Source organism: Rhinoderma darwinii, chromosome 3 (genome assembly GCF_050947455.1).
Source record: "Rhinoderma darwinii isolate aRhiDar2 chromosome 3, aRhiDar2.hap1, whole genome shotgun sequence".
In the NCBI taxonomy this organism is placed as follows: domain Eukaryota; kingdom Metazoa; phylum Chordata; class Amphibia; order Anura; family Rhinodermatidae; genus Rhinoderma; species Rhinoderma darwinii.
In genome coordinates, this window is record NC_134689.1 from 15058413 (window position 1) to 15086404 (window position 27992).

The window sequence follows — 27992 nt, forward strand, 5'->3', positions numbered from 1 at the left end:
GAAATGGAGAAAAAATTATAGACATACAATGGAAACTAAAGTCACTGTCACACTAGCTGTTCGGGAGAAGTTTAGGATACTTTTTTTGAGTCCCCGGTTCCCATTACTGATCCATATCTACAAGTAAAACCCCCCAGTTATGAAATGTATGTTATGTTTTAGTCAAGAAACCAATCCATTTGCAATTTTGCTTCCTTTTTTTTGTCTTTCCTGTTGTATTTTTTTAATTTCCTTTTTTTTGGCTTGTATAAGGGCTATGCATCTGCCTATCTTTGCATATCACACAAGATGATCTTCCTGTACACTCTGATGACATCTGTGATCATTCTCTGCTGCTCAGGTGAGTGGAAAAGCTTTCTCCGTTACATCACGTCACAAAGGTACCCCCAGCTGTCGGACTATCTGGGTGTAATGGGGGAGGCTATCCCGGACTATCCCACTGGATCCAGGAGGCATGGGGCAGGCTATTGTAATTGCACTCCTATAATGGTACGTTCACTCGTAGCGTAAATACTGTGGATTTTCCGCAACGTATTTAGTTGCGGAAAATCCGCAGCATAGTCCTACATTCCTGTTTAGAGTTGAAATGGAGAAATAGATACATAAAGTTACATGCAATAAATAAAATATTATTGGGCTTAGAGTATCTGTTGCACAGTTGTTTATTAAAGTTGCTTATAAAGCACCAACATATTCCGCAGCGCTGTATAGAAGTCGTCATCACTTACACGATCTAAATTCCATACTGTATGTTTTTGGAACGTGGTAGGAAACCGGAAAACCTACAGGGTAGCCACACAAACACGGGTAGAACATGCAAACTACATGCAGATGTTGCCCCTTTGTCGGATTCAAACCCAGGACGCCAGTCCCGAAAGTCAACGTGCTAGCAAGCTTCTAGGGGAGAACACCCCTGTAATGTGGCATGAGACATAAAAAAAACCTTCATATGTCTCTGTATAAGATTGGAGGCATATAGGGGTACAGTATGTGCTCATAGAAGTCTTTGGGTGCCCCATTACAAGAGTGGTGCTCCTTCTGGAAAAACAGGCAGACCTTTCTTCTAATCCCATACAGCCCCTTTCTGACATTTGACATATGCCTACGTCATAGCCGGGTAGGGGGAAGTATGGAGCGGGCTCAGGGGCTATGCCCTAAATATGCCCTCATTCCGCTTAATCGAAAATAAAAAAGTTATGGCTCTCAGAATTTGGCGACACAATACATTTTGTTTTTCACAGTTAGTTTTTTTTGCTTGTAAAAGTAGTAAAATATAGAAAAAACTATATATATTTGGTATCGCCGTAATCGTATTGACCCGCAGAATAAAGTTAACATGTTGTTTTAATTGCACAGTGAATTCCATAAAAACGACACGCAAAAAACAATGGAGGAATCGCAGTTTTTTTTCATTTTCTACCCCACAAATATATTTTTTTCCCGCTTCTTAGTACATTACATGGCACAATAAATGGTGCTATAAAAAACTGCAGATCGTCCCGTAAAAATCAAGCCCTCACAGAACTATATCGATAGAAAAAAATGAATACATTTACGGGTTTTGGAAGGTGGGGAGGAAAAAATGTAATTGAAAATCTGAAAAATGGCTGCGGCGGGAAGGGGTTAAATACTGGTTAGTATATTGGTTTATTATAGCAGGTGCGTTATGTGTCTATATCAGAAATGGTGAGTAAATGCTATAAAATGTTTTATAAGAATGTATATATTATCCATGTTCAGATCACTCTCCCTCACAGCAAAAACTATTTGGATAATGAATGTATAGAATTACATATATTGTAATTCCCTAATATTTTAGTCCTGATTAGTTTCAGATTGGTCCACCAGGATACAGTAGCAGCAGAGTGGATGAGATAAAACAAATCTCCTCCACACGCTGCGGAAAAAACGCTCAGAAATTGACACTTGGTACGTTTTTTTAATCCGCAGCATGGCAATTATATTTTCATAATCGCTGCTTTTTTGTCGCAGGTTTTCCCCATTGTATTCAACGGGAGGTAAAACCCGCAACAAATAGCAGATGTAGCAATTTTTGCAGCAGAAAAGCTGCGATTCCGACGTAAAAATCGCAACTCAGAAAAAAAGATCTTATACTTACCCAGAATTCTGTGCTTCTTCGTCCAGGCCGGCCTCCTTGGATGATGTTTTATCCCATGTGACCGCTGCAGCAGTTACAATTGGTTACATGGAATGAAACGTCATCACAGGAGGTCGGAGGGTAAGTATGGGCGTTTGTTTTTTTCCCGCCCATAAATCCGTCCGGAATTCCCTGCTGCCGCCAGGGTGTGTACTTTTACGTAGCATATTCCGCCCCTTGTGAACATGCCCTAAGGATTGCGCTACATGGCGACAGTAAATCCCAGTAGATCAGGACACCATTGTTGTTGCCATATAACCACAAAGGAGCTATGGGGAAGTGAATACTTATTTTGACCACAAAATGTCAACATTTTTGTTGCATCAATGTTGTAAGGCAGGGGGTGGGGAACCTTTTTTCTGCTAAGGGCCATTTGGATATTTATAACATCATTCCTGGGCCATACAAAAGTATCAACTTAAAAATGAGCCTGGTATATTTGGTCAAACATGTAATTAACTCCCCCCTAATGTGATGGCTGGAGCTGCTTCGCTGTGGTGCGGCGTGTGATGTTCGCCGGTATTGATGATGTTGCTCCTGCGTCGGTCAGTCTGGAGCAGTCGACTCTTTGCAATGGTAAGTTTTGAAAAGAACTCGCAGCAGTAAGTTGTTCCGACTTACTTAAAGGGGTTTTCCCATCAGGGACATTTATGGCATATCCACAGGATATGTCAGAAATGTCAGATAGACGCGGGTCCCACCTCTGGGACCCCCACCTATCTCTAGAACAGGGCCCCTAAACCCCATTCTACCTCTCTGTGTTCCGGCTGGTTTCCGACCATGAAGAAGAAAACAGCGTAGCTCGCTGAGCTGCGCTGTTTCCGTAACTCACATAGTAGTGAGTGGCAGTTACGGAAGCAGCGTAGCATGCGAGCTACGCCGTTTCCATAACTGCCATTCAATCCTATGGGACTTATGGAAATAACGTAGCTCAGCGAGCTACGCTGTTTTCTTCTTCATGGTCGGAAATCAGCAGGAACACAGAGAGGTAGAATCGGCTTTAGGGGCCCTGTTCTAGAGATAGGTGGGGGTCCCAGAGTATATATCCTGTTGATATATCATAAATGTCCTTGATGGGAAACGCCTTAAAGTCACCTGACCTCACTTCATGAGTTTAGGACAGGTCCTATGTCTACACTACAGCTAAGTTTCTAAATTTTAGCTCAGGACAAGGAGGAGGGCAGATGGGGCCAAGTACTGTCATCATTACTAGTGAATGAAGATGTGGCGGTCTGAGTGAAGAGGTTAGTGCGTGCCGGCCCGGGAGTGGACCAGTCCAGTCACCTGACCTGAGTCACCTGACCTTACATCAGGGGACTCAGGTCAGGTGACTGGACTGGTCCACTCCTGGGACAGCACGCACCAGCCTCACTCAGACTGCCGCCATACTTGGCTCAGTCCGCCGTCCTCCTGCTCCTAAATGTGAGTAGGGCGAACGGAGCCAAGCAGGGAATGACACGGAGGCTCCGGCAGTCAATGACGTGAGGTCAGGTGACCAGACTTGTTCACTCTCGGGCCGGCATACACCAACCTCACTCAGACCGGTACTTGACTCGGTGAAGTAGCGAATGACACGGCGGCAGCGCGGTCTGAGTGAGGTCGGGCCAGACCAAATGATCTCGCAGGCCTTATACGGCCCGCAGGCCGGACATTCCCCACCCTGTTCTAAGGCTATATTGACTTCTAACACGATGGGCTTTGCTATGTGCGGTTCTCCATTTATTTATCCTTTTAACCCCTTCGGGATGCAGACATTTTTTAACTTTTAGCCGGTCACGGGGTAAAAAGAGCTGCATTTTCTTTCTTGCCGCGGTTTCCGCCTCTGACATCCCACTGAATCAATGGGAGCCAGAAAAAACCTATGGCACTTGTTTCCGTGCGTTTTTTTGCTGCGTTTTTCCCTTTATTAGCTTCAATGGCCGTGGGCAAAAAACGACGCGAAAAACGGAGCAAAAAAGTGCAGACAGGTCAAAATCCTGAAGACATTCTGAAACAGATTTTTTTTCTGCCTGCAAAATCTCAGTGTGAACAGGGCCTAACAGAAGTTTTTTTTTTGTTTTAATAAACAGGCATAACCACAGCCGAGGAGAATGTAACTGGACGGGTGAATGATACGGTCACTTTACCCTGCACATATTCTGCCCGCAATGAGGCTGCTGAGGTTTGCTGGATCAAAGCCATGACCTGCCTAGGTAGAGTCGTGTGTTAACCTTAAACCATACTATCCCCCACCCCCATTTAGTAACGACACATGACACCGAGGTTGGATGTGAAATGGCCACAGCAGCCGTTTATTAATTTCACAGTTTTATAAAAACAATTTAAATCCGAAACATTCGGATAACTAGTTAGGAATCCACCAGAGAATTCCTCCTAATAATTCACATGACCCAACATGGGTCAGAATCATAAATAACAATTAAACGTTAACATTAACCCGAGCAGAGGAAGTCCTTGAAGCCCCTTCAGATGTTCCTTTCAAGAACACACCGAATTAGCCATATGCAAACCAGTAATTACCTCCAGCCGTAAACCAGCTCGGAAGCACCGTTCACCTCTGCAGATGGCTCCAACCACTAGAAGTCCACTTCAAGGGGATAACACCCGATGAAGCCCTCAAGTGATATACCGACCACTAGAAGTCCACTTCAAAGGGATAACACCCGATGAAGCCTTCAAGTGACATACCTTCTACCAGAAGACCACTTCAAAGGGATAACACCCGATGAAGTCTTCAACCATGTACCTTTTTTGGGGGACGCATACCCCCGATGCGACCCCCCCACCATTTTGTACTGACTGGCCTCAAGGACTCCCCCCGCCAGCTGCCATGACAACAGAACCTACTCCGGAAAAAAGAAAAACATGTTAAATAAGCACACAAAATAAAACACAACGCTCATAGACAGACGTACATAAGACCTAAGGAGTAACAAAACAAGGGTGGGAGGGTGGGAGCTTTGCTTAATGTGTGTTACTCCTCCCGCTGCTTCCGGCTCAATGCCGAGAAACAGCGGGAAGCGCAGTAACGGCCCCCCCGCCCCCCTTAACTCCTCCCCGTCCCTCCTTCAGCTCCTTCAACTTTCCCTCACCTCATAACATTAACCCTTTCCCTACCAGGACGGTCATGTCGGCTTCCCTTAAGCCTGCAGCTGCGTCCAGCCTCTTCTTGACCTGCCTAGGTAGAGTCGTGTGTTAACCATAAACCATACTATCCCCCACCCCCATTTAGTAACGACACATGACACCGAGGTTGGATGTGAAATGGCCACAGCAGCCGTTTATTAATTTCACAGTTTTATAAAAACAATTTAAATCCGAAACATTCGGATAACTAGTTAGGAATCCACCAGAGAATTCCTCCTAATAATTCACATGACCCAACATGGGTCAGAATCATAAATAACAATTAAACGTTAACATTAACCCGAGCAGAGGAAGTCCTTGAAGCCCCTTCAGATGTTCCTTTCAAGAACACACCGAATTAGCCATCTGCAAACCAGTAATTACCTCCAGCCGTAAACCAGCTCGGAAGCACCGTTCACCTCTGCAGATGGCTCCAACCACTAGAAGTCCACTTCAAGGGGATAACACCCGATGAAGCCCTCAAGTGATATACCGACCACTAGAAGTCCACTTCAAAGGGATAACACCCGATGAAGCCTTCAAGTGACATACCTTCTACCAGAAGACCACTTCAAAGGGATAACACCCGATGAAGTCTTCAACCATGTACCTTTTTTGGGGGACGCATACCCCCGATGCGACCCCCCCACCATTTTGTACTGACTGGCCTCAAGGACTCCCCCCGCCACCGCGAAACAGGCCTTGACCACCTTAAGCCTGTGAGTTCCTCCACACCACCACCGCCCTTTCTATGCCTTCTGCTATAGCCAAGCTCCAAATATCAATGCCAACCTCGGTCAGATGAACCCCGTCACTCCTCCAGAAATTCCCCAATCCTGACTCCAAATCCCTATGCCTCACGCAAATGCCCCCGTTCTTCGCCACAAAACGGGACACCGCCCGGTTAACTTTTATCCGAGCCTTATTGACTCTCTCCACCGATCTAGCTAACCGCCAATGTTTCCTTGGGACTATGTCCGACCACACTACCACCAACTTGGGATAAGATACCCACAAACACAACAAATCATGTTTGATATCCCGCACCAACTCACGAAAAGGGCGGACTCCTAAGTCATTCCCACCCACGTGCAACACTAAAACCTCCGGAACCCTATCAAGCCGCACATATGTCTGGAATTCCGCCAACACCCTGTTCCACGACATACCTCTAAACCCCAGCCAATGCACAACCGCATCCTGTCGCGGAATGCACAACTGGCGACCATCCGGGCGGACGTCCGCCCTCAAAGCCCCCCAGTGCACGTACGAATGACCCATCAACCACACCAGACAAGGAGGCGAATCTGAAACGGAAAACACAGTTAGGCACCACCATATAACATTTGCAAGCATAAACAACAAAATTACAACATATGGGGGCGGACATAGGACTTAAACCTTTTAGACTCCCAACGACCAATACGCCTCACCCCCTCATCATCCAACCCCCAGCGCCCTGCTTCCGTTGCTGCGCCAATCCGGAAGGAATGAGATGAATATGAGCCTGCCGCAACCCCAACCGCCGTCAAACATTTTTTAAAGACAGCTCCAAACTGAAACCTGGACAAGAACGACCCGTCCACATGACGTAACAAAGGCAAATCTGGAGACCCCCTGTTTTTTGTAAAACCCCGCATGCACTCTACTGGGCACATGACCGACCCCGGGAGAGCGAACAAAACTATCAGTTTTCCCTTCCCTAATTGGTCAGTTTTTGATCTACGCAACCATACCTCCAACCGATCTGCAAAAAGGCTCACCTCCCCAGATCTCAGCCCCCCTGCCTGTTTAGTACTTGGCGACACCAACTCACCTATTCTAAATGCTCCGAAGAACGCCAACGAGAAAGCCAACCGAAACAAATCCATTTCATCTGAAGAACGACATACCGATGCCAATGAACCGCCCAACAAGCCCAGCAAAGCAAACGACACCGGCCTTCTACTATCCGCCTCCACCCTACCTCTGCGCAACCCCTTCAAAGCCTGCGATACCAGAAATTCCTTCGATACATCCCGCAAGCCCCGCAACTTAAGCCCAAACGCCACCGCGGATATAAACCGGTTCACCTTCGCTACTGAAAACCCCCCCTCCCAGGCATCCCCTAACCAATACAAAAGTGCCACCAACCTGTCTCTATCCGTATTGACATCACCCAACTCTCTTACCCACTCCTCCCACTGCCTCCAACAAGCAGCATAAGCCCTCCACGTCGTGCGCGCCAAAGACCTTTGTAACAGCTGCTCTACGGGACCGATACCAGATCCCATAGATGATCCGGACAAGCCAAACCGAGACGTTCCGCTCCCGGGGCCAATTGCCGAAACCGGTCCCACTGCGAGCGAGAAAGAGCATCAGCAACACAATTCCGTACACCCGGGACATGCACCGCCACCACCCACGCGTTCAACGACAAGCACACCAACACTAAATGTCGCAACAATTGAACTACCGGAGGAGAGGACGCCGTGATGTTATTAATGGCAAGCACCACCCCCATGTTGTCGCAGTAAAAACGGACCTTCTTATCCCTGAGCCTGTCCCCCCAAATGGTAGCCGCCACCACGATGGGAAACAGCTCGAGCAGGGCCAGATTCCGCGTCAATCCACTGGACACCCAGCTAGCCGGCCATTGGCCTGCGCACCACGGACCTCCCCCGTAAGCTCCAAAGCCACCCGCCCCAGCCGCATCCGTGAAAATATTCAGATCACTCGTATCCTGCGCTGGGGCCATCCATAGCGAGCGACCATTGTACTGGCCCAAGAAGTCATCCCAAACCTGAAGATCAGCTCGGTGCTCCTCCTTGAGCCTCACAAAATGATGCGGCGCCCGCACTCCCGCCGTTGCCGCCGCCAACCTTCTACCAAACACCCTCCCCATCGGCATAATCCGGCAGGCGAAATTCAACTTCCCCAGCAGCGACTGAAGCTCTCTCAGCGACATTTTCTTCCTTCTACAAGCCCGTCGCACCTCCAGCCTCAAAGCACCCAACTTATCCGCCGGGAGCCGACACTCCATTGCCACCGAGTCAATTTCGATTCCCAAGAAACAAATCGTCGCTACCGGGCCCTCCGTTTTTTCCGGCGCCAAAGGGATCCCAAAATCCCTCGCCACCTTCTGCAGGGCATGAAGCAAGTTACCGCAAACCGGCGAACCCCCCGGGCCAACGCACAAAAAATCATCTAATTAATGGATCAACGAATCGACCCCGGATACTCCCCTCGTTACCCACTCCACGAAGCTACTAAACGCCTCGAAGTATGCACAAGAAAGAGAACACCCCATCGGAAGGCACCGATCCACGTAAAAGGCCCCATTCCAAAAACAACCCAACAGCCGTTGGCTTTCTGGATGGACCGGCAACAACCTGAACGCCGCCTCGATGTCGGTTTTTGCTAGCAGCGCCCCCGGACCCGCAGCCCGCACTAACCCCACCGCCTTATCGAATGAGGTATAAACTACGGAACACAACTCGTGATCAATCCCGTGATTTACCGACGAACCTTTGGGATACGATAAATGTTGAATCAAACGAAACTTTCCGGGCTCGCGTTTAGGGACAATACCCAAAGGGGACACAACTAAATCTTTCACCGGCGACTCCACAAATGGCCCCGACATGCGCCCCAACGAAACTTCTTTTAACAACTTTTTCGACACGACTTCCGCATGCAAGTAAGCCGATTTTAAATTTCTCCGCGTAACCGGAACCTCATAAGGAGGCGGAGGAATAACAAAACCAACACTAAACCCTTCATAAAGCAACTTAGCTGCCGCCCTATCCGGATACTCATTTAGATAAGGGGCCATCCTTTCCACCCTCACCGGCGACACCCCCTTGACCAGCCCCGTGCTGGTTCCCGGACCTCTTTTTCCGCAGACATTTTGCCGCCCCGTGTGATGCACCATTACACTCGGAGCACACGTGCTTGAACTTGCACGTGGCCCCAAACTTGCACTGGCCTTCATTGAATTGCCAGCAAAACCCCGCCTTTCCCCCGCCGCTTGGTCCACTCTGACTAGACTGGCCTCCCTGGCCACCGCTCCCGGGAAAGGGCTGCCTAACCGGAGCCGTAACCCGTAACCAGAGAGCAATATCCTTCTGGTCCCACCGAATCGCCGGCCGAACCGCCTTCCGCTGACGGAATTGCTCATCATATCGCAGCCACGCCTGACCCCCATACGCCCTATGAGCCTCCCCAATAGCATCAAAATAACAAAATAACGCCGAACAATTTTCCGGCGCCTTTTCCCCTATCACACTAGCCAATATGGCGAACGCCTGCGACCAATTAACGAACGTCTGCGGGATAAGCCTATACCGCCGCCGTTCCTCCTCGTCCTTTTTTCTCTCATCCCGCTTGCCCTTATCCAAATTGAATTTAGCCAGCGGCAAGAGAGAAAAAATTTCAACATATTCATCTTTCCAGATCCGATCACGCACCTCCTGCTTTAAATGCGCCCCCAACGGACCCTCAAAACAAACATACACCTCCCCCCGAGCACGATCGTCCATGCGCACTCGATCGCCGTCCTTCTGTGCCTCAGTCTGCACCGACACCGCGACCGCCTCTCTAACCGCCACCACAGGACGCGCCTGCAACGATCCCACGTCCCTGGGGCCTTCCCAAACTACCGCAGGGGACACTTCCGTTACTACCGGCGCCGCGGCCCTATCCAGGCGCCCCACCAGCTCCCGTAAGCAACCCACTAAATCTGCCAAACCCGCTCCGTCGCGTCCGCCCGCGCCACTACCGGCCCCCGATGCTATGCTAGCAGCCCCCCCGCCGACACCCGACATAAAAATCGCTGGATAAGACAATAATGGAGTTATACACTCACCGGGCTGCACAGGCGCTGTGTTCCCGTCAGCCGGACCATCCTGACCTCGACGATAGACGTCCAGTTCACCTTCCTCCAGTTCTTCTCTCGCCGACGACTGTCCCTCCCAACGACATCTTCGGAAAGGGGATGAGGACGCGCTGACCGATGGGCCGGCAACCTGCCGCCCGACCGCCGGGACCCAGACTTCCGACCGGACCTGTTGCCTCGACGTCGCTGCAGATCTAGTCGTCCGTCTAGACGATCCTGACGAAGCCTGCCCCCTGGCCGGAACATCACCATGCGGGGCGGCCGTACCTTGCTCTCGACATCTTCCATCTGATGGGGGAGGGGTGACAGGGAGCCCAGCCTGCGACTCCCTGCTTACCGCCGGACCCCGTCGCGGCCTGGGATTCCTGCCAGGACGCAGGGCCTGGGAAGGGGCGGTCCTCCCAGCTGCCTGGCCTGCAGCGTCCGGGATCGGGCTCCCTCTGCGACGCCGTGTCCGCGGGACTACCTCCGGACTAAGGCGCTCTGGAGGTCGGGACCGCCGAGAGGGACGGGTCGACACAGCCTGCATCGCCGTCACCCCTGCCACCGCTCTCTGCCTGCCCAGCGCAGGAGCGGTTGTTGCCGACTCCCCCCCCGCCGCCATAGCCATGCTCGTAGGGGGGCCGGGGGAGGGGAGCCTGTCCCTTACAACAGACCCCGAACGCCGTGCCCGACGTGGCGAAACGGCGTCCGGGATCCGCGTTAATGCAGCCACGGTCTCCTCCAGCCATCCGGGACCGTGGTGCACAGCAGCGGCACGCAGCCGCTCTAAAATCAGGGCCTCTGCCATTACTAAAAAACCGGGCAACGGGGAGCTTTGCTTAATGTGTGTTACTCCTCCCGCTGCTTCCGGCTCAATGCCGAGAAACAGCGGGAAGCGCAGTAACGGCCCCCCCGCCCCCCTTAACTCCTCCCCGTCCCTCCTTCAGCTCCTTCAACTTTCCCTCACCTCATAACATTAACCCTTTCCCTACCAGGACGGTCATGTCGGCTTCCCTTAAGCCTGCAGCTGCGTCCAGCCTCTTCTATTGTTCTAAGTCTACGTGTAGTGCTGCAATCCTCCGGACTAATGGCAGCCGCGTGACTAGGAGAAAATCTAACAGATATGAGTTACAGGGGAAGGTCACACAGGGGGACGCATCCCTGACCATCACTAAGTTGACTATGAAAGATGAAGGAACTTACTGCTGCAAAGTAATGATCCCCGGACCCTCCAATGACGTGAAAAAAGAAATAAATCTGAAGATATTGGGAAGTAAGGAGAGTTTTTTTATTCTTTTGCATATATATACAGGGTACCCTGGCACAGTATTTCCCGACTCCAGGCCTCAAGTACCCTCAACAAGCCATGGTTTCAAAATGGCACGTGTGATATAATTATGGCCAGCACATCAGGAATTGCAACAGGTGCTCGCTTTATGGCATATCCTCAATTTATGACATGTTGGAGAACTTGAGGATTGGGTACCATGAGCAGCGATATTCAGTGGGATTGTTAGGTGTGCATATAGGGGTGTATCAAATAAAACAACATTAAAAGTGCAAGGACGATTCCCTGTCTGTGAAGAACCAGTACTATAAAAGAACCAGAAAAAGTTAGATCGGTGATATAGGTTGTGGTCCTGTCTGGGTAAAAGTTTACTTTTTAGTGTGCAGAAGGGCAAGTTAAAACTTCCTGGCATCCAATAGAGAAAAAGGGGAGGGGCTAGGTTTCTTGGCATCCAGTGGAGAGAGGGGAGCGACATCACATGTATCATAGTCGGGCTATCCTTTACATTCAGATACTCAGTTCGCTGCCCTAGCCCTATCTAAATACTCTGGCCATGTCAGAGTGTTTTGTAGGTGCCCACCTTGACACCCAGGACCCATGTAGAGGTCTTTATAACCCTTAAGGGTATGTGCACACACACTAATTACGTCCGTAATTGACGGACGTATTTCGGCCGCAAGTCCCGGACCGAACACACTGCAGGGAGCCGGGCTCCTAGCATCATACTTATGTACGATGCTAGGAGTCCCTGCCTCTCTGCAGGACAACTGTCCCGTACTGTAATCATGTTTTCAGTGCAGGACAGTAGTTCCACGGAGAGGCAGGGACTCCTAGCATCGTACATAAGTATGATACTAGGAGCCCGGCTCCCTGCAGAGTGTTCGGTCCGGTACTTGCGGCCGAAATACGTCCGTCAATTCCGGACGTAATTAGTGTGTGTGCACATACCCTAACGGTTTAGAAATCAGGTAGAACATTTTGATTTTAAAGCGGTGTCCCGACCATTGATATAAATGGTGTTTTCCATTTGATACGCCATGAATGTCCAATAGGTGAGGGCTCTACCTTTGGGAACCCCACCTATTGGGAGAACAGGGGTCTAGTCAACGAGAGTCGGGAAAGGGAGGGGCTTGAGCTCTACTCTCCCCATTAAAGTCTATAGGAGTATGGGAACAGTGGTCCGATTAACCCTTTAAGCTCGTTTTATTGTTGAAACATTTTTTAGGAAGTTTTTTGTTTTTTTTTCATTTACAGCGGAAGCTGAAAATGTGATTGGATCAATAAATGACACAGTGACGTTACCCTGCGCATATTCTGCTGGTAAACAGGTGACTCGACTGCGCTGGAGAAGATGCGGCTGTTCTCAGTTGGGGTGTCCTGATGCAATCAACTGGACTAACAACAGCGGAGTGATCACCAAATCTAGCAGATATCACATTCTGAGGAACATCACACAGGGGGACGTATCCCTGACCATCACCAGCCTGACTATGGAAGATGAAGGAGTTTACTGCTGCAAAGTATATATCCAAGGACCATCCAATGATGTGAAAAAAGAAGTCACCATCCAGATATTGGCAAGTAAGCAGGTCTCAAGTCGCTTCTTCTTCAAAAGATTGGCATTATAATCAATTGATCATCCACCAATCAATAAGTAAAAAGAGATGAACGAATCGATTCTACACTAATTAGCTCCAAATTTCCCAAAAGTCGATTTCTGAAACTTTTGGGGTTCGCAGTGCAGAAATCGAGGCAAATTCGCTCATTTTTATTAGTAATGAAAAATAAACTTTATTGAAATCCACAGTTCAATAACTTTAAGGGTATGTGCCCACAGCTTATTTTTGGCAATTTTTCGGGCCAAAAACTGCTGAAAAATCGGAAGCAGAACGCCGTATTTCCCATTGAAATGGGCAGATGTTTGGAGGCATTCTGCTTCCGATTGGGCCATTTTTTTCCGCGGCAATTTTTCAAAACGGCTGCATAAAAAAACGCCCACGAAAAAGAAGTGCAAATCACTTCTTGAGCTGCTTTTGGAGCCGTTTTTCATTGACTCTATAGAAAAACAGCTCCAAAACTGGCCGTAAAAAACAGAAATCTCATAAACTCATATAAAAGAAGCAAAAAAAACCGAAATAAATAAAGTTCATAAAATGACAAACCAATAATGTGACCTCAAAATATAGATGCTCGTGACCAGAACATAACCTGTGGATGAAATAGTATGTCCGGCCATGAAGGCTGAACACCAACCCTACCCCACACGTACCGGCATCTTCAGGGGTCCTATGTAATAATGTCAGTCATCCCATATATACAGTATCTAGATGGTAAACGTGTCAGCCAATCAGGTACATTAAATTAATTACACACAGAGCTTGATAAATCATTGATAAATTAATGTGTGACAATGGAACAGATACCCGGCGTCCCGTCTCTGAATAACCTGCGCAGCTGCCCAGACTTAACATTGTAACTGCAGATCAATAAATTAGTTGGCGTTGAATACATGTAATCACAGCGCATGCGCAAGTAAACGTCGTAGTGAATGAATACATAAACTATAGCATAACATATAAATACGCCTGCGCTGAAACAGTTATAGAGGATCGGTCAGCTCTCCTTACATGTCTGTTTTAGTAGATACTTGTATTCCCTAAAATATAAGAATGCTGGAACACCTTTTCTTAGAACTATGCATTGAGCCATTCCTCTGTTATTCTTCCTTAAAATTTATAAATAAATTGACAACTGGGTGTTACCAGTTGGGGGTGTGTCTCTACACAGACTGGCACTGTCCACCCAGTTGTCAATTTATTCATTTCTAGGAGGAGAAACAGAGGAACGGCACAACGTAATGTTCCAGAATTGTTATTTCATGGGGATTACTAAAACAGACATGTCAGGAGAGGTGATAGGTCCTCTTTAAGTTTGGTTGAAATACGATTTGGGCTTTGCACTTGTGTGGCGTGTATTTATCATGGATCAGCACATGGCTTTCTTCTTTGTTTCATTTTCCTTACTAATTTATTAGTGGATGTGCAATTGATTATAATGCCACTTTTTTCTCCTTTTACTTTTTGTGTATTTCTCATATTAATAAGAATCATGAATCAGTACATAATATAAAGAAGGCATCTGCACTGTCTTATAGAAGGGGTAGAGCACCTTTAAGTCACGAAGATCTACTTAAATAATATAAAAATCATCTACCACAATAACCATTTTCAGGAAATTGACTGCCTCTATTAATAGTCCTACCCATTAAGAAAGTGCCCTCATTTACAGTACCACCACAGTTCCAGCATTAATAATGTCACAAAAGTGCTCCCATTAACATTGCCACACCAGTGCCCCCATTAATTATTCCACCAGTGCCCCATTAATTATTCCACCACATTGCCCTCATTAATTATTCCACCACATTGCCCTCATTGATTATTCCACCACAGTGAACCATAAAAAATTCCACCACAGTGCCCCCATTAACAATTCCACCACAATGTCCCCATTAATTATTCCACCACAGTGCCCCAATTAATTATTCCACCACAGTGCCCACATTAACGATTCCACCACAGTGCCCCCATTTACACTGCGAGAGTAATTCCATTCATAATGCCACCAAAGTGCATTGATTAACAATGCCTACACAGTGCCCACTATAACAATGCCACCACAGTGTCCCCATTTACAGTGCCAACAGATGTTCCCACTTACAAGGCCTGCAGCAACATGGCATCGCTTGAGCCATCACCAAGTTTATTGCTGCAAACTAGACTGTCTGCACCATTGTACTAAGGGCTGTCCCACAATGTACTCGCATGAGGGGTTCTAAATCCACGTTCTTGGCTGAAGAGCAGGAGGAGCACACGTCAACCCTCTCTATAGAGATAAATAAGAGAATCGGAAACAGCCATGTATATAGACTAGGCCTCAGCTGTGTCCATAGTTTATTATTAAATAGTTTGGCCAGATTTTGAAGAAAAATATGACCTGTTGACGCATGTACATTGTGTAGAATTTTTACACATTGATATTTAGTACATTGAGAAAAATCCCTTTAATATGGCATTCAAGGAAATGTCATAATCCGGCACATATTTTCAGCAAAGAACTGCAATATAATAATTCAGATACTTTGTGTCAGAACGGGGAGAGAAAAAGCCACGGCGCCACTTGGTATGGATCAAGAAGGTGGTGTAAGAAGGTGAAGAAATATAAATGCTCACCGTGTGGGTTAGAAGAGTTGAGCACTGGGGTCCACGAGGTAGCTGCTGCCAGATCCGGGCCGGTCGCCGAAGGAGACCGCTTGGGTACGAAAATTGCAGATAAAAACAAGGATCTATAAGGCGCTGCTCGTTGTAGTGGACAAATGAGATTCCTGAGATCGGGTAAATAGTTTTGTAAAAAACTGTTTTAATTGCAACGCGTTTCAGCACCGAACCGGCGCTTTCATCAGGCATAGGTTTACAGAAGAAAAGAGACAGGTTTATATAGCGCCAGTTCAGACTGGATAATTGCACAAAAAAACCGCGAAAACACAGCAGCAGGTCAAAGTTCAAAAAATTTTTTTTATAATCCAATAAAACAAATCATAATATAAATACATGGAGGACAGATAAAAAGTATAGATAATAAAAAGGCTGTGTACTCTACAAAAGAATGTTTTTAGGAGCGTAGCACGTTTAAAACGTGAAATGTGTAAATAAATGTCATCATTTTATTAATTTTATTGACAGGAAAAATGTACAAGGTGACATCGGGAAAATGGGGTGGGTAAACCCACCCCATTTTCCCGATGTCACCTTGTACATTTTTCCTGTCAATAAAATTAATAAAATGATGACATTTATTTACACATTTCACGTTTTAAACGTGCTACGCTCCTAAAAACATTCTTTTGTAGAGTACACAGCCTTTTTATTATCTATACTTTTTATCTGTCCTCCATGTATTTATATTATGATTTGTTTTATTGGATTATAAAAAAAATTTTTTGAACTTTGACCTGCTGCTGTGTTTTCGCGGTTTTTTTGTGCAATTATCCAGTCTGAACTGGCGCTATATAAACCTGTCTCTTTTCTTCTGTAAACCTATGCCTGATGAAAGCGCCGGTTCGGTGCTGAAACGCGTTGCAATTAAAACAGTTTTTTACAAAACTATTTACCCGATCTCAGGAATCTCATTTGTCCACTACAACGAGCAGCGCCTTATAGATCCTTGTTTTTATCTGCAAATTTAGATACTTTGTGTGGGAGATATATATTTAGTGCCAGGGACGGGACTGGATCACAGATCAAGACAAAACAGGAAATCACTTCCCTAAAAAACCTTTGGAAAATGTATCCATGCTTGCAGCGGCCACTGCAGGAGAAATGTGGTATTACAAGGTGCCCATTAAAATTAATAGACAACCATGTAATACATTATTGTTCTGAGTCTTCAAATGGGGGAGCTCTTCTTTGCAGTGGCTCTCCGCTCTGGCTAATAGAGGGGATGGGGGGGGGGGGGGGGGGGTCCTCAATGACGTTTATTAGTTCGAATAGGGTTTCTGTAAAATACATTTCTCTGTGACACTCCAGTTTTGACGTCTCAATTGTATATGTTTCTTTTCATACATTTATGCATTTGTGTATATAGATGGCGAGAGACTTAAGTGGAACACACCCGCAAACGTGATTAGAGGGATTATTATCTTCTTGGTTCCCACTATATTCCTTCTCATTTACAAATGTAAGTCTTATTTATCCCACAATTATGAAGAGTGTATGCTCACCTTCAAACAATATTTCACATTTTATATATATATAGAGTAAAGGGATTGCCTCACCCCTAAAAAACACTGTCCTTATGCCGTATTCGGGACCCCCTTTGTGAGACAGGATGGAGAGCTGCTCTGTAAGAGTGGCTTCCAGACTGGAGGATTGGGTGAGTCCATTCTAACAGCGATCATCTGATCACCACAGGTCCGGCCTCTGAAATCCTGGTGATCGATTGATATTGCCCGGAGAATTTAGGGCTGGCCTCTGCGGAGAAAATATAATTTTACAGGCGACTCATTGAAATCCAAGTAACCACAGTGACAATGGAAGTTACTTACGATTGACAGATATAAAAAAGGAAAAGAGGGAGGAGTAAGGAAAGAATTAAGCGTTTATGTTTATACCTTTATGTAGGTGGGTGACCGGGTGACCTGAAGAATCAGCTCCATAACTCCATAATAAAAAATATAGTAGAAGTGAATGCGACATGATAGTTCACTAGTATACTAATGCAAGGTCACAGGCTCTCTATATCCATAATGACTTGAAATACTATTGTCAGTCCTACATGTCATCATTCTGGGGCCAGATCTGTATGGGGAAGATAATGAGGGTTTCCAATGGCTGTAAATGCCTATGAATGCACAAGGAGAATATTCACTTTTAGCATATAAAAGTTAAGAACGGTCATTAACAATTATTGTGTCCTCCTCTCAGACACACAAGACGTTTTACGAATAACCTCAACGTCATCATACAATAATCCGTAAAGTGAATGTCTACCATTTTGTTTTTGTGCAAAACTCTGTGCTGATTAATTTCCTAATATATCTTTATCGCGATCTGAGCTCCAAATTCCCTGCATAGACATAGATTTAAAAAAAGATGAAATTCTGGCTTATTGCAGCCACCACTAGGGGGAGCTTACTGCATAATGTTTATACATTGAACTCAATAATAACACAGTATGCAGTAAGCCCCTGAGCTCCCTCTAGTGGTGGCCAGAATTGTATTAAAAAAAAATAATCAGCACAGAACTGTGAACCTAATAAAAACAAATATGATTAAGTTCAAGACATATTTGCTATTATTTGTATCTATATTGCTGAAGTATTTATATCTATAAACATATGTCCATCTATCTATCTATCTATCTATCTATCTATCTATCTATCTATCTATCTATCTATCTATCTATCTATCTATCTATCTATCTATCTATCTATCTATCTATCTATCTATCTATCTATCTCATTATATATCTTTTCTATGTTGTATTCTGCAGGTTGTTCCTTGCAGTCTTGAGGACATGATAAATTGAATGACTACTCCTTAAAGAAGTTGCTTCATGAAGACAACCCCTGTCTATATCTCCCATGGCAATTCTTATTTTTTTTAACCCTTCTCTATTTGCCAAAATGGAGAGTTGCTAAGGAAGAACAGCTGCCACACTGGTGGAATTGGCTATGTATTTCATAGTCGCCCATTTATTTGAGGAGTATAAGGAAATCTTCCATAGGTGGATTGTTATGTGAACTGCCATGCAACAAAATGTTACAAGAAAAGAAGATAAACAACAACAATAAGGCAAGGGTTGAAATGTTGTGCTACTTAGTGGCTATGTCTACATTTGCAACAATTGCTTTCTTTGCTTCAATTTAGCTAAAATAAAACATGAAAAACATTTCAAATCATCATCAAATCTCCTATCGTTTTGTGTATACAGCCCCTATGCAGACCAATGTGTCTCCATTTCTACTAACGACAAACAACCCCCTGTAGCCTGATCCTGCAGCCATGTATCCCTCCCCTGCTTCTACTATTTATAACTGTAGCGACACCAGTGATCGGAACAAGTCTGTATTATCATCATTATGTAATAGTGAGACACAGGCACACAGACAAGAGCAATGAGGGAAGGGAGGGGTAGGGAGAGAGAGCATGCTTCACAGGGAACACCCACTAAAATCTGAAGTTGCAGCTCCACAAGCAGATATGTCAGAGAAAGCGGGTATTAAAGGGGTTTTCCAGGCAATAAAAATCGACTCCTCAGGCTAGGCCATCAATAGCTGATAGGTCGGGGTCCGACTCCTGGGACCCCCGCCGATCAGCTGTTTTGAAGGGGCCGCAGGGCTCATATGAGCACTGCTTCCCCTTCATTTCTTGCTCACTGTAAATTGTCGACACTCATTCAGCGGCGATTCACAGGTATGCAGCCTTTTCTCCCATTCACTTCAATCGTATTGAGCCGCAGAATAAAATTAAGTTGCCGTTTTTAACGCACGGTGAACGCCGTAAAAACGAAACCATAAAAAACAATAGTGGAAGCACAGTTATTTTTTCCAATTCCACCACACAAAGAACTTTTTTTCAGTTTCCCAGTACATTACATGGTTCTTTAAATAGTGCCAATGGAAACTGCAACTCCTCCTGCAAAAAATAAGCCTCACACCACTCCATTGACGGACAAATAAAAAAGTTATGGCTCTTGGTAGGCGGGGAGTAAAAATTGTAAAAACTAAAATTGGCTTGAACATCAAGGGGTTAAAAGTCATATATTATAAGGAAAATCACAGGTGACCACAGTGCTCCCTCCAAGTAAACAGTGAAAGGATAGCTAAAAGGACTCATACGTAATCTTCTGGGGTATTTGATAGGTGGGTATGGGTTAGGTACATTTTTATTAAAAAAAATGCCCATGCATTGGGCAATTTATTCATAAAACTATACCTTCTAACCGTCCCGGATTCAGATTGACAGTCCCGGATTCTGAGCAGGGTTCTGCTGTCCCGGGTGGCGGGGGTATGTCCCGCTGTCAACTGTATCTACATCTAGATACAGTTGAACCCAATTCTGAAGCAGGGAACCATCAGCTCCCTGCTTCATAATTAGTACATAGCAGAGGAGCAGAGGGAGCTCCTCCTCCTGCCGAGGACTCCCCGGGTACAGGGCTACTTTAAGCGCTGTGCTCGGGGAAGCCCTTGATGTTACTGTCCATATATGGACAGTGACATCAGTGGCTACTCCTTAAGCGGAATCCCCATTGCCGATGATATGGACGGGGATTCCGCTCCTAGAGGAAAACCCTGAGGTCACTGTCCAAATATAGACATTGATGTCAGGGGCTCCTCCTGGAGCGGAATCCCCGGCCAGTGTCGGCAACGGGGATTCCGCTCAAGGAGTAGCCACTGACGTCACTGTCCATATATGACACTTTCTACATGGACACTGTAGCACTAAATAGGGGCACTATCTACAGGGGACACTGTTGCGCTATGTACATTGGCACTATCTACATGGACACTGTGTCACTATCTTTAAGGGCACTGCCACTAGGGGCAGCTAAGTGGGCAATATACTGTATGGGGAAGCTATGGGGGCATTATACTGTATGGGGGCATCTGTGTGGGCATTATACTGTATGGGGGCAGCTACAGGGGAATTATACTGTATGGGGGCATCTTTGCGGGCATTATGCTGTATGGGGGAATTTGTTTGGGCATTATACTGTATGGTGGCAGCTAGAGGGCATTATAGTGTGTGGGGGCAGCAATTTGGTATTATACTCTGTGGGAGGCACTATGGGAGCATGATACTGTGTGGGCTGAACCGGGTGTGTATGGGCAGGGATTGGGTGGTTTTAGAGGCGTGGCTCAAAATTTGAAAAAAATTGCCGCAACGCACTCTGCCCGCTGCATCAGTTGTCCTTCTTTGCGATACTTGAAAGTTGGGAGATATGATAAAACACATAGACAAAGTCATGACTTTTACAATGAGAACAATGTCATTGCCCATATAAACGAATCATGACTGTGAGTAAGAGGCGGCTGCATCATCGTAGTCACCAAGACCGGTAGTTTTGTAGGACTGGAAATGTCCTGTGCAGCTGGTGGGCAGATGTCCCATAAGAATCATCAACGTGTCCGCAAATGGATTGTTTTAGGAAAATATAGATAGAAATATGTAGATAAAAATATTAATTTATTGTATATATATTTTGTTCGGTCTGGTCCTCAGTTCTTTCCAGGCCTTCCAGTGATATAATGGCCATACCCCTGAAAAATAAACATTTATGTAATAATATAGCTTATATACATAATGATTAGTGCACAAATCACGATGTGACCGATACATTAATATTTAGTCAAAGGGATTGTATAAGTTTAGAAAACGTGACTACTTTCTCCCAGAAACAGCGCCACTCTTGTTCACAGGCTGAGAATTGCATTTAGTTAAATTGGGGCTGAACTACTATATCACACACAGACCATGGGCAAGAGTGTATTTAGCCGACGCCGCCATCTTGTGTCAGGCTATGGTTACTACACCCATGTCATTGTGTGATAGGGGAGGCAGAAGCATCTGGACCAGAGCAGCAAGGGAAGGGAGGGATAAAAAGGGCAAGGGAGAGAGATGGAGGGAAAGAGAGAGAGAGAGACAGAGAGAGAGAGAGAGAGAGGGGGCGAAAGAGAGAGAGAGGGAGAGAGTGTGAGAGAGAAAGGGGGCGAGAGAGGGAGGGAAAGAGAGGTGCGAGATAGAGAGAGGGCGAGATAGAGAGAGAGGGCGGGAGAGAGAGACAGAGAGAGAGAGGGTGAGATAGAGAGGGCGAGAGAGAGAGAATGTTTCACAGGGAACATCCACTAAACTCTTAACTTGCAGCTGCATAACCTGGAGCATCTTGCAAACTAATTTTCTGCAATTTTGTCTTGTATTTAGCTTAGTCTGGTTTAATACTGACCTTGACATGTCTTTATTTTTCCTTTTACAATGTCTGTCTGAAAAAAAGAGGAGCAAGGTTGTGGTTAAGTACTGTACAGTATTTATAAACATTATCCTTAAAATATTTATATATATATCATTTTTTGCCTGCAAGCCCCGCCTCTAATCCCACCCAATCCCCGTACACACATGGTTCAGCCCACACAGTATCATGGTCCTATAGTGCCCCCCACACAGTATGATGCCCTCTAGCTGCCACCGTAAAGTATAAAGCGCCCATAGCTGCCACCATACAGTATAATGCCCCAATAGATGCACCCATACAGTATAAAGCCAACACAGATGCCCCCATGAAGTATAATGTGCACACAGATGCCTCCATACAATATGAAGCCCACACAGATTGCCCCATGCAGTATAATGCCCAAAGGAATTCCCCTATACAGCATAATGCCCCATAGCTGCCCCATACTGCATAATAGGGATGCACGGTGCATCGAAACTTCGATACTGTTTCGATACTGTGCATCCCTAAACGGTTCGATACCGCTATTTCCTGTATTTCGATACTGAGCTGTGCAGCCGCACAGCTTAGTATAGCAACACATGAATGTATGAGAGCGCGGCTGCAGCTGTGTAATACAGCCACAGCCCCGCTCCTGAGTCATGACATGTGCGCGGGGTCAGGATGATGCGATGCGGCCGCCGCTGCACTAATGAGCGCTAACACTGAAGACAGAACATGGCGGGCGCACTGCAAAACACACCCATGTTCTGTCCCCAGTGCCTGAACTGCCGCTCATTAGTAGAGCGCCGGCCGCATCACCTCATGCTGACCGTGCGCCCACTTACTGTCAGGAGAGGGGCAATGACTGTATTACACAGCCGCAGCCCCGCTCTATAACGGCGGAGATCAGAGAAACCGCTCATCTCCGCTGCTATTCTCCTGAATGCTGCGATCACAGCTGACTGCAGCATTCAGGAGAAAATGAGAAGGGGGGGGGGGGGGGTGCCCCTGGATCGCATCACAGGTAATTCCTGTGACGCGATCGAGGGCGAAACCATATATGGGCAGACAACCCAGGGTCTATTAACAGACCCCAGGGCTGTCTTACCATATTTCTTGTTGTTAGGACATACTGAGGTATGTCCTAACAACTGCCTGTGTGCTATCTGTCCACAGGCTAATGTACTGGCACATATCTGATATATAAGTAAAAACAAAGTAATGTTAAATTAAAAAAACTACACATTCACCTTTTTTACAATAAACATTAAAATAAGTCTCAATACATAAAATATACACATTCAGTAATGGCGCGCACAACAATTTTTTCGTATCATTTATGATGTGTACGCTGTAAAAAAATGAAATAAACACTGCTTTCTTTCACTTATTAATGTGAGGCGCGAGGTGCGATGATGAATTTAACCTCCATGTGCCTCACATTAATAGTAATTAACCCCATCATGTACCTCACACATTAACCCATTATGACTGAGAAACATGATGGGATTAATTACTATTAATGTGAGGCGCATTCAAAATTCATCACACCTCGCGCCTCACATCAGAAAACGGAAGAAATTTATTTATTTTTATTACTGTTGGCAAAGTATCGAAATTGGTATCGAAATCGCAATACTAAACGAAGTATCGGTATCGAAGTCAAAATTCTGGTATCGTGACATCCCTACTGCATAATGCCCCCCATAGCTGCCCATATACAGCATAATGCCCCCATAGCTGCCCATATACAGCATAATGCCCACACAGGTGCCCCATAAAGTACAATGCCCACATAGCTGCCCCCATACAGTATACTGCCCCCTAGCTTCCCCATACAGAATAATGCCCCATAGCTGCCTCATACAGTATAATATCCCCTTAGCTGCCACCATACAGTATAATGCCCCCTTAGCTGCCCCCACACAGTATTATGCCCCATAGTTGTCCCCATACAGTATAATGCCGCCTTAGCTGCCCCCATACAGTATAATGCCACCTTAGCTGCCCCTAGTTCCAGTGCCCACATATAAAGTGCCAGTGCCCACGTAGATAGTGCCACAGTACCCATATAGATAGTGCTGCACACAGTGCCCATGTAGATAGTGCCACAGTGTCCCCTGTAGATAGTGCCCCAATATAGTGCCACAATGCCCATGTAGATGGAGCCACATCCCCTTGAAGATAGCGTCACCCCCCTGCAGATAGCACTAACCACCTGTAGATAGTGCCATTGGGGCTCACTCTAGGAGCGGAAACCCCAGCCGGAGCATCGGCAACGCTGTGGCCGGGGATTCCACTGCAGGAGTAGCCCCTGACATCACTGTCCATATGTGGACAGTGACATCAGGGGTTCCCTCTAGGACAACGCTCTGGCCGGGGATTCCACTTCTAGGGGGAACCCCTGACGTCACTGCCAATGCAGTATAATGCCCCCATAGCTTCCCCCATACATTACAATGCCCCATAGCTGCCCCATACAGAATATTGCCCCATAACCACCCCCAATCACTTTAATGCCCACACAGATGCCCCCAAACCGTATAATGCCCAGACAGATGCCCCCATACAGCATAATGCCCCCATAGCTGCCCCATAGAGTACAATGCCCCATAGCTGCTCCCATACAGAATAATGCCCCATAGCTGCCCCCATACAGCATAATGCCCCAATAGCAGCCCCCATACAGTATAATGCCCCCACAGCTGCCCCATACAGTATAATGCCCCTATAGCTTCCCCCATACAGTATAATGCCCCCATAGCTGCTTCCACACAGTATAATGTCCCCTTAGCTGCCACCATACAGTATAATGCCCCCTTAGCTGCTTCCACACAGTATAATGTCCCATAGTTGTCCCCATACAGTATAATGCTGCCTTAGCTGCCCCCATACAATATAATACCACATTAGCTGCCCCTAGTGTCAGTGCCCATATATAAAGGGCCAATGCCCACATAGATAGTGCCACAGTACCCATGTAGATAGTACCACACACACAGTGCCCATGTAGATAGAGCCACATCTTCTAGATAGCGCTATCCCACCTGTAGAAAGTGCCATTGGAGTTCACTCTAAGAGCGGAATCCTCAGCCAGAGCATCGGCGACACTGTGGCCGGTGTTTCCGCTCCAGGAGTAGCCCCTGACGTTACTGTCCATATGTGCACAGTGGTGTCAGGTTTTCCATCTAGGATGTCGCTCTGGCCGGGGATTCCGCTTCTAGAGGGAATCCCTGACGTCATATATGGACAGTGGTGTCAGGGGCTACTCCTGGAGCGAAATCCTCTGCCAGAGCATTGACCACGCTCTGGCCGGGGATTCTGCTAGTAGAGAGAACCCCTGACGTCACTGTCCATATATTGACAGTGACGTCAAGGGCTTCCCTGGGCTCGGTGCATAAAGTAGCGCTATGCCCGGGGAGTCCTCGACATGTGTAGGAGCTCCCTTAACTCCTCCGCTCTGTACTAATTTTGAAGCAGGGAACTGACGGTTCCCTGCTTCAGCATTGGGTTCAACTGTATCTGCTTCCTGAGGACGCAGATACAGTTGACACCGGGACATGACACCGAGACATACCACCGGCCGCCCGGGACAGTGGGACGACGCCTGGAATCCAGGACTGTTCCGCTAAATCCTCGACAGTTTGGAGGTATACAGCAGCTGAGGTGTATATTATGATGTTCTTCAGCAGCTAAGGTGTGTATTATGATGTTCTGCAGCAGCTGAGATGGGTATTATGATGTTCTTCAGCAGCTGAGGTGTGTATTATAATGTTCTGCAGCAATTGAGGTATGTATTATAATTTTCTACAGAAGCTGCGTGTATTATAATGTTCTACAGCAGCTGAGGAGTGTATTATAATGTTCTACAGCAGCTGAGGTGTGTATTATGAGGTTCTGCACCAGCTGTGGTTTCTTTTATGATGTTCTGCAACAGCGGTGTGTTTTATGATGTTCTGCAGCAGCTGAGGTGTGTATTATGATGTTCTGGAGCAGCGGAGGTGTGTATTATGATGTTCTGCAGCGGAGGTGTATTATGATGTTCTGCAGCAGCTGACGTGTGTATTATGATGTTCTGCAGCAGCAGAGGTGTGTATTATGATGCTCTGCAGCAGCTGACGTGTGTATTATGATGTTCAGCAGCAGCGGAGGTGTGTATTATTTTGGCTTCTTCAGCGGTATTATAATACAGTCTCTAAGCCCTGTATTGACATACTCTCCATATGGTACTGTCATTTAGAATTACTTCCTTGGCATAGCTGGGTGACAATCTTTCCTGGTCATATATGTAGCAGTGGATGTATCACTTTGGCAGATTTGCTATTCAGAAATACAGGGTGCAATATTATTTAAATAGAATATCAGCTTTGGACAAACCCTTTTTGTAAGAAGGATCTCCTGATGATAGGCTGAACACAAAGTGTCCCATTAATGGGATCCTTAGCGATCAGTGACAATCAGCAGCAACTGTTCATCTCTTTTGCAGCACCACCACAGGTGAAATGAAGAATTACACAGTGCCCATTAAAAATCAATGGGCTGTCCAATGGGGGTCCTCCAGCACAAGAGACTCTTTGTAGATGCTCTCTGGACTGGCTAATAGATGAGGGTCTAACAGCGGACCCCACTATAAACTCTGAATCCCTTAATAATGTATTTGAAATTCCTTTTTTACAACTCCTTGAAAGACTTTGCCCATTATTAGACTTGGAGCAGTGATCAATGTATTTGTACTTGACGTGTGGACTATTTCTTGTGAATCTGAATCTGTTTTTGTTTACTGTCATGCTATGTGTATTAGTAAAATTCCTTTAATCCGGCATTAGTGACCCCTGATAGGTGCCGGATTATCAGATATTCTCAGGTTATCAACAGCTCAACCTTTTGCTTTTGGCTTTCTGAAATTCCACAAATTCCATATTACATTTCTCTGCTGGAAACAAGTGCTGGATTATCAGATGCCGGATTAAAGGAACTTCACCATATTTTTTAGTGATTGTACGATCCTCCAAATTTACCAAAGGAACTATAATAGTAATGATGATAATAATATTAACAGTGACTTACAAGTAAATAATAGTGCAGCCAGCGAAAAGAGAACAGTAATGATGACAATGCTGGCGATAATATGAGGACGTGTGTTAACTCCTGCTACAGATTCTTCAATATCCTGCAAGAGCACAAGAGATATTAGTTATTATATAGAAATAATATTAGAAAAATATTACGCAGCCGAAAATATCATTATAGCGCATCTATCTGTATTTTTATGGTTTCCCTTCTGTTTCGTCAGTTACCTCTTCATTTTTCCCTGGACCCATTGCCGCACAGACTGGCATCAGGTCGCAGGCTGCAGGTTGGGCAACCCTAAGTTAAATGATGCAATTGTGTCTGCCTGCAGCCACCACTAGGGGGAGCTCGCTGCATATAGATTTATAAAAATCTGAATGCAGCTATCTCCCACTAGTGGCGACTGCAGGAAAATGCTATAACTGTGTGACTGGAGGCCGGGAAAGCAGATCAGTGCTGGGCCCCTGGCCTTAGCATCATGTACCATGTGCCCTGTCTCAATAGTACTGGTTTGCTCAAGGACTTGAGAAGTCATTGCAGAGATGCTGGAAGACAAGTGACTATATTCTTGAGATGTCCAGGAGAAGCTTGCCCAGCTGCATTATGGGACAGTGAAAGAAAAGTTCTTCTGGCTAAATTATTTTACAGTTATCTGCTCAATTATCACACTTTCTACATTATCAGATGCCAGATGAAAGAAATGTTATTGTACACAGAGCGCCAACACTCCAGCTCTACAGAACAAGTGCATGTGCAATTTTTATTGTGCTGTTTGCATTGCACCCATAGATCATATCAACAATAAGAACAAATAGAATGACATCCAGGAACAAAATATCTGCAATTTATTACTATAGCTCTCTGATAATCTGGAATATTTAATAATCCATCATCTGAATTTGGTTACCAAAATGTACCTGGCTTGCTAGATTCACGGTGGAGGTAACAGGGTCAGCAGAGATTGTCTCTGGACCATTAGAAGGATATTCAAGACCTGGGAC

The 27992-nt window shown here is 46.0% G+C and overlaps 2 protein-coding genes and 1 long non-coding RNA gene across 4 annotated transcripts in view; 1 reads left to right on the forward strand and 2 right to left on the reverse strand.

Annotated features, from left to right (window-relative positions):
- Positions 1-27992, reverse strand: part of LOC142748550 (junctional adhesion molecule-like) — a 46247-nt gene that overhangs the window by 14203 nt on the left and 4052 nt on the right. The gene's annotated exons all lie outside the window — the stretch shown is intronic.
- Positions 294-18885, forward strand: LOC142748767 (hepatitis A virus cellular receptor 1 homolog). 2 transcript variants are annotated; one of them, XM_075856005.1, is made up of 5 exons: positions 294-340; positions 4228-4350; positions 12685-13011; positions 17074-17166; positions 18481-18885. In XM_075856005.1, the coding sequence occupies exons 1-5, from the start codon at positions 310-312 to the stop codon at positions 18498-18500; spliced, it is 594 nt and encodes a 197-aa protein (XP_075712120.1). In that variant the 5' UTR covers positions 294-309; the 3' UTR covers positions 18501-18885. The 2 variants fall into 2 exon arrangements, with proteins under 2 accessions (XP_075712120.1, XP_075712119.1); XM_075856004.1 differs by lacking the exons at positions 294-340; positions 4228-4350 and adding an exon at positions 11116-11415.
- Positions 21222-27989, reverse strand: LOC142748768 (uncharacterized). The gene is made up of 4 exons (XR_012882307.1): positions 27909-27989; positions 26989-27091; positions 21934-21970; positions 21222-21250 (listed from the first exon to the last, which is right to left on the reverse strand). It is a non-coding gene; the product is annotated as an uncharacterized LOC142748768 (long non-coding RNA).